At 38.1% G+C, this 6152-nt stretch overlaps 1 protein-coding gene and 1 long non-coding RNA gene across 4 annotated transcripts; one reads left to right on the top strand and one right to left on the bottom strand.

The window, feature by feature from the left end:
* The first annotated feature begins 346 nt into the window (after positions 1 to 346).
* Positions 347 to 1492, top strand: LOC126606381 (uncharacterized). Its single transcript, XR_007617197.1, has 4 exons — positions 347 to 981; positions 1082 to 1150; positions 1252 to 1320; positions 1422 to 1492. It is a non-coding gene; the product is annotated as an uncharacterized LOC126606381 (long non-coding RNA).
* Positions 1493 to 2554: 1062 nt separating this feature from the next.
* Positions 2555 to 4353, bottom strand: LOC126606379 (protein LIGHT-DEPENDENT SHORT HYPOCOTYLS 4). 3 transcript variants are annotated; one of them, XM_050273755.1, is made up of 3 exons: positions 3245 to 4353; positions 2873 to 2908; positions 2555 to 2757 (listed from the first exon to the last, which is right to left on the bottom strand). In XM_050273755.1, the coding sequence occupies exon 1, from the start codon at positions 3860 to 3862 to the stop codon at positions 3248 to 3250; it is 615 nt and encodes a 204-aa protein (XP_050129712.1). In that variant the 5' UTR covers positions 3863 to 4353; the 3' UTR covers positions 2555 to 2757; positions 2873 to 2908; positions 3245 to 3247. The 3 variants fall into 3 exon arrangements, with proteins under 3 accessions (XP_050129712.1, XP_050129711.1, XP_050129710.1); XM_050273754.1 differs by having other exon boundaries at positions 2555 to 2911; XM_050273753.1 differs by having other exon boundaries at positions 2555 to 2908; positions 3245 to 4351.
* Between the last annotated feature and the right edge of the window lie 1799 nt (positions 4354 to 6152).

Below are 6152 nucleotides of genomic sequence, written 5' to 3'. Positions count from 1 at the left end.
CTCATCCTCCTCATGATTATCACCAAGCTACACTATCACCTAGATATGCTTGAATAAAATCCATCTCATTTATAATGCTTAACATAGGGTTTGAAATACTTTGGTATTATTATACTCTCATGCAATTCAATTCATTATTATATTCTTAGATGTTTAAATTTAAATTCACATAAGGTTTGATAATATAATCTTAGTATTAGTTTATTTATTGTACTTCTCTCATGCAACTTTTTTTCTTTCTTATCTTTAGTTTACTTTTATTTATACAGACGATATTGAGAGACAAGAGAATCAAATCTCAGGGTAAATTTTCTCAATCTGAAGTTACAAGCCCTAATTAACACCAAGGAAGAAAATATCGGTAATATCGGAAATATCGGTAGTCCGAAAACACGGAAATATCGATGGAAATATCGGGATAATATCGATATCGATAAAAATTACATGGAAACCACGGAAATTGTAAGAAAAACTTGGAAATTTTTAATGAAACTTTGTAGGATGTTTATTTAGTCAATTATCTATTAGTTTATCACAAAAAATTGGAAGGAAATGCATTGCATGATGGATTTAACTGATTTAAGTTGATTATATAGCGAGCTGGCAAACATTGTGAGTGTAGAAAATATGTAATAATTAATGAAAGAAGTTTAAACACACCATAATCATTTATATATAATTAATTAGTACAATATTTGGAGGTTTTATTTAGGATATTAAAAAAAAAAAAAAGGAAAGTGAATAAAATGATGAAGAATAATGTGCCGAATTTGACACTTTAAATTTCTTACACATAAGCATGCGTCTAGGCGTTGAAGTTCCAAATTATAGTATATCAATTAACGATTGAAAATCAATACATTGAATAAGACTAAACTTTAATTTGGATGCCGATTATGTTTTTTTCAAGTTTATATAAAATAAAAGAATTGAATTTTGGAAGCCAGGAGTGTGTCAATTGAATTTTGGCCGGCGTGCAAGGTATCAATCTCTTCGTCTCGTCGAGTAGTACAACTTTCCTTTTTGTTTCACTCAATTTCGTTAAGTATTGAAAAAGTTATACTCATTTGAATCTTACCAGTTTCCGGCGACCTCAGTGGCTTTAGAGGCAATTTCCGGCCAAACCACAACGAGTCAGACGTCGTGTGAGGTACCATTCTCTTCGTCTCTTCGAGGGCTACAACTTTCCATTTTGTTTCACTCAATTTCGTTGCTTATTGAAAAAGTTATACTCATTTGAATCTTACCCAGTTTCCGGCGACCTCAGTGGCTTTCGAGACAATTTCCGGCCAAACCACGGCGAGTTGGCCGGCTTTTAAGGTATCAATCTCTTCGTCTCATCGAGTAGTACAACTTTCCTTTTTGTTTCACTCAATTTCGTTGAGTATTGAAAAAGTTATACTCATTTGAATCTTACCCAGTTTCCGGCGACCTCAGTGACTTTCGAGGAATTTTCCGGCCAAACCACGACGATTCAGACGTCGTGTGAGGTACCATTCTCTTCGTCTCTTCGAGGGCTACAACTTTCGTTTTTGTCTTGCTTGATTTCGTTGAGGTTTGACAAAGTTATGGCTGTTTAAAGTGGGTGTAAATTTTCGACCGAAAATTCTGATTTTCTCTCCCATTGGGCGAGTCCCACATCGCCCATGTGAGGGCAGTGAGCAAGCAAATTTTCCTATAAAACCCACATCCTCCTGCTGAGAAAAACCAAGCTTGTTCGGCCTTTGGGCTATGATCAAGTGAAGTATGTGTTGAGTTTTCTCAACATATATAAGTATATTTTAGTATTATGTTGCGATATTATTGATAATATTGAAAATATCGCGATATTATCGATATTATCGATAATATCGTGATATTTTGATGAAAATTATTTGGATAGTTAAAAAAATTTCGGACCTCCAAAAAAACGATAATATCGGCGATATTTTGCCGATATTATCGATATTATCGATATTTTCTTCCTTGATTAACACCTTCGATTGACTTGAATGCATGGGATATTTAATATTTTAAATGGACTAGCTAGCTTGATATTGATTATGAAAAGATTATAATACTTCACTTCTTTAATGTATTTCTCCTCTTTTGGTAACAAACATCAAGGAGTGATATGACGCATTCGACAAATGGGTTGTGGATATTTGCATAATAAATGAAGCACAGCTCATATTGGCAAAGTCCCATATATCTTCCCACATGCATATATATTGTGAATGAGTATAAAACATTCATAAACTATTCTTCCAGAAACTTCATCATGCACCGATTGCATATTTGCATTTGTAATTGAAAGGGTTTGTTCTCTCTCCACTCTACTGCTTCCACTTCCACAGTGATGATCGAAAAGCTAACAATCCAATCTAATGGAGGAAACAAATTAAAGAAGAAATATTGACCTCTATATGTAAAGTAGAGACTGTATATACATTGTGCTAGACAAATCCGACAAAGGATCGACCTCCTGAAAAGTCATACCCACCAAACTCCTCAATGATTTGCTAACACGCATTAAAAATATGAAAATTTTCAAAAGGAGACATAGAACATGATCTGCAAATCTATTACTTCTCACCAATTGACCTTTTATAGTACATATCTATGACATATTTTATGCTAAGTCACAAAAAACCCTCTCCTACGTGCAACTAGAACTAGTACATATATATAATATTCATTACTCCCAGCATACAGTGCAACTCCTGTTTGCTTATCAATTCAATTTTTCAATATCTGAAACTCCAATTAAGCATGTTTCTGAAGAAAAAAAAAAACCCTGAGTGTAGATATATAAACTTAAAAATGCAAAAGATGACAACATAAACTCATCTGTGATATCACAAGACAACAGAGGCAGAGCGAAAGAGCATACACCCAGTTGTTGATACTTGTACATAAGTTGTTCCGCCTGCTAAGAAACACAGTAACAATTAATCTTTCGATGGAGTGCGAATAATGTGCTTCCCTAATAATACTCATTAATATAGTAATTGGTTATATGAAGAATTAAGTTAAGCGAGCATACCCACTTTTGATAAGCGTGTAGCAAATCACAGCTATTACTCTTAATTTGAATTAATTTGTCCTTTATCAAGTTTATTATTAGCCAAAACAATTAATAATGCTTATTAATATAGCTAGGGCAAAGACAATTATTTGGATGTATGATAGAGAGAATTAATTAATTAATTAATCAATGAAGATTTTGATAGGAAATCAAAAAACCAAACAGCTTTTTACTGACTTATTAGCTTGCACTGGGAGGAGCAGGGGGCAGTATTGCTTGAACTGGAAGAACAGTACTAGCAGTACTATTAGTACTACTGGTGCTACTCTCTGGTGGGCGCTTCCGCTTCTTCTTTTCGTAGCTAATTCCTCTGGCTTTGGCCTGAGAATCTCGAACCTCACGCAGATAAAGCCTCACAGCCCGAGCCCCAAAAGGGTTTGCCTCAGGCTTCCCGCCGTGCTCTTCAAAGGCGGCTCTGAGGCGGCCGATGAGGGCGTCGAGGCTTCCCCAAGCTTGCCGCAGAGGGCAGGGGCACGGTGCAGGAGGGTTAGGGTTCCCGAAGAAGGGACACAGCTGGATGTGCACCTTGGTCTTCCCAAACTGGTCCAGGTACCTGAGGAACTCAAGCACGTGGGCCCCACTGCACCGCGAGAGGGACAGTGGCGGCCTGTGGTTACGGAGGTATTGCCCAAAGGTGTTCCAGTCTCGCCGCTTTTGGTTCTCATAGCGGCTGAGGGTGGCGCATGATGACGATGAGGAGGAGGATGAGTTGGTAGCGATGGTAGTGTTGATGTTGATGTTAATGCTTGAAGTATTTGATGGGTTGGAAGGGTCAAATTCTTGAAGTGAATCCATGGATGGGTAACTAGAAGAAATCAAAGAACATGTAGATCACTTAGCTAGCTAGATGCTCAATTGAGCTGCGGTTTCAATCATATGGTTGAGGAATGAGGATGAGGATTTTATATAGATAGATCAGGTGAGAAAAGAGGAGCAGGGTTAACTAGCTAGCTATAGCTATGTATTAGATATAACCTGTTTCTTTTTTCTTTCTGCTACATATACCACTCTTCCGAGGTTTCTTTTGAATAGTTGTTTGATCAATACTAGAAACCCTTTGAAAGAGATTATGATGTGGGGTGGCTTTTGTTCATTACTTTGTTTTATGGGAACATTTTGAGAGATTGCTAGAAATTTTTTCCGGAGAAAGGGGGAGCAGTTCAGTTCCTTCCAGGCCTACAAACTCAGAGAGAGAGAGAGAGAGAGAGAGAGAGAGAGAGATTGAGTGGTAAATGGGTAATAAGTGGGAATGAAGTCTCTCCTCAACTTGTAGGGTTTCTGTTGAAATGAAAAGAGGTTGACAGTGAGAGAGAGGGAGAGATGGGATGGAGACATGATAAAAGGTCATGGGGTTAAAAAATATGAGGGAATCACATGATTTTGTTTCTTTACTCTTTTGTATATTGATTGATATCACTTTTTTTTTGAATTACCACTTTGCCCTCCATTCATTTCTCATTCATATTTTGTTTTGTTAGGATCAACGTCGTTTGTTATTCTATTTCTCTGATTTATAATTAAGCGATAGTTTTAAGTTTAATTCTAATGAATGTGGTTCTAAACAAAATTATTGTTGGACATTGTGTGATTTTAGTCCAACCCAACCCCAATATATATCATGTATATATGTTTATTTTTTGGAGAGAAATACGATATTTGATATTCATTGCAAACAAAGCAATACAAGGACAAATTGACAACAAACTAAGGATAGTGTGCATATTGGGCCTCGATAAAACCTTGCCGGAGAACCCGGTCCAAGGAAAAAGAGTGTCCCACACGACGAAAGGAACTATCCCCAAATGTCAATACAGAAACAAATTACAAGAAATCCCTAAGCAAATCAGGGGAATCTTCCACCCACCAAACATGTAGTGTATAACCATTGCTGTTCTGTGAGCGTCAACCGTGCGACAAAGCATGCGACCATGGCTTCCATAGTCCTTTCCACATGCTGCAAAGTCAACCTGAACCACCAGCTGAAAATGTCACCAACAAATTGGAGGTAACTCGACGCCAAACGCCGCGTACAATCTTCAGACAAGCGCTCTCCTAGAGAACCTAAGGAGACTTAGGAACCCTAGAGAGCAATTTTCCTAGGAATACCAAGACTAAACAATGAAAACTAAACTAAACTAAATTTGCAAAAACTCGCCCGAAGCGAAACAAAGGGAAAGAAACCAAGAAGGGAACCACAATTCGGCACACCCGGCCAGTGGGATGCCAACATCCACACACCAAAACCAAGCCGCACTAGCCGAAGGGGGCCACAACCAGATCTGGAAACCACAGACAGTGGGCCTCCAACCAGGTTGACTCAGGTTGTGCGCGGATGAACCCCCGAAAACTCGCTAGCAAAATCGAAGCGGATCTCTTGGCACCAAGAGGGAAAGGTAGAGATGGCACCTACTACTAACAACCCAAAACCAAACACTAACACTGATTCGGACCCAAAATAAAGAGACATAAGAGGGCAAGGTATGGATCTGAAGGTTGGGCATAAGGGAGAACACGGGATGGGAGGAAGGTGGAGGGCTAAAACAGGATGGATAGGACAGAAAGAGAGGAAGGCTAGGAGAAGAAAGAGATGAGGGACAGGTTGCCCACTAGCCCCTAACCTTAGCTAGAGGTTGGCGGGGGAGGGTAGGATTTTTGAGGGGAGGGAGTTGAGAGATAGAGAATTCAGTGGTTATTCTTTTGTTGGTTATGTATATATGTTTAGTCTATAAGTATATAATTAATTTGCTAATTACAACATGAAGGTCTAAATAAGGAATTGGATCCCATCTGGATCTACTTTGTAGGGGGATCCCGATATCTTAGTCATTCATCGTGTATCATGTGGTTATAAATCATTTGACTTTTTTTCTTTAAAATTAAACACAAATAGCATTTGACGAAAACTGGTTGTACGATGTATGATAAATGATTAGGATATGGGGATCCCTAGGATCCCTCACAAAGTGAATCCGGAAAGGATCCCTTTCCTCTAAATAGAGCCGCTTTTTAGTTGGGAAGTTAATTGAACAATTTGTAGTACAATTTCAATAGGAGATTTATATACTCCAGTTAATGAGTTGGTTGA

Source organism: Malus sylvestris, chromosome 16 (genome assembly GCF_916048215.2).
Source record: "Malus sylvestris chromosome 16, drMalSylv7.2, whole genome shotgun sequence".
NCBI classification, from domain to species: Eukaryota; Viridiplantae; Streptophyta; class Magnoliopsida; order Rosales; family Rosaceae; genus Malus; species Malus sylvestris.
Note: the sequence above shows the minus strand (reverse complement) of the source record. Positions and strands in the feature narration are given on the sequence as shown.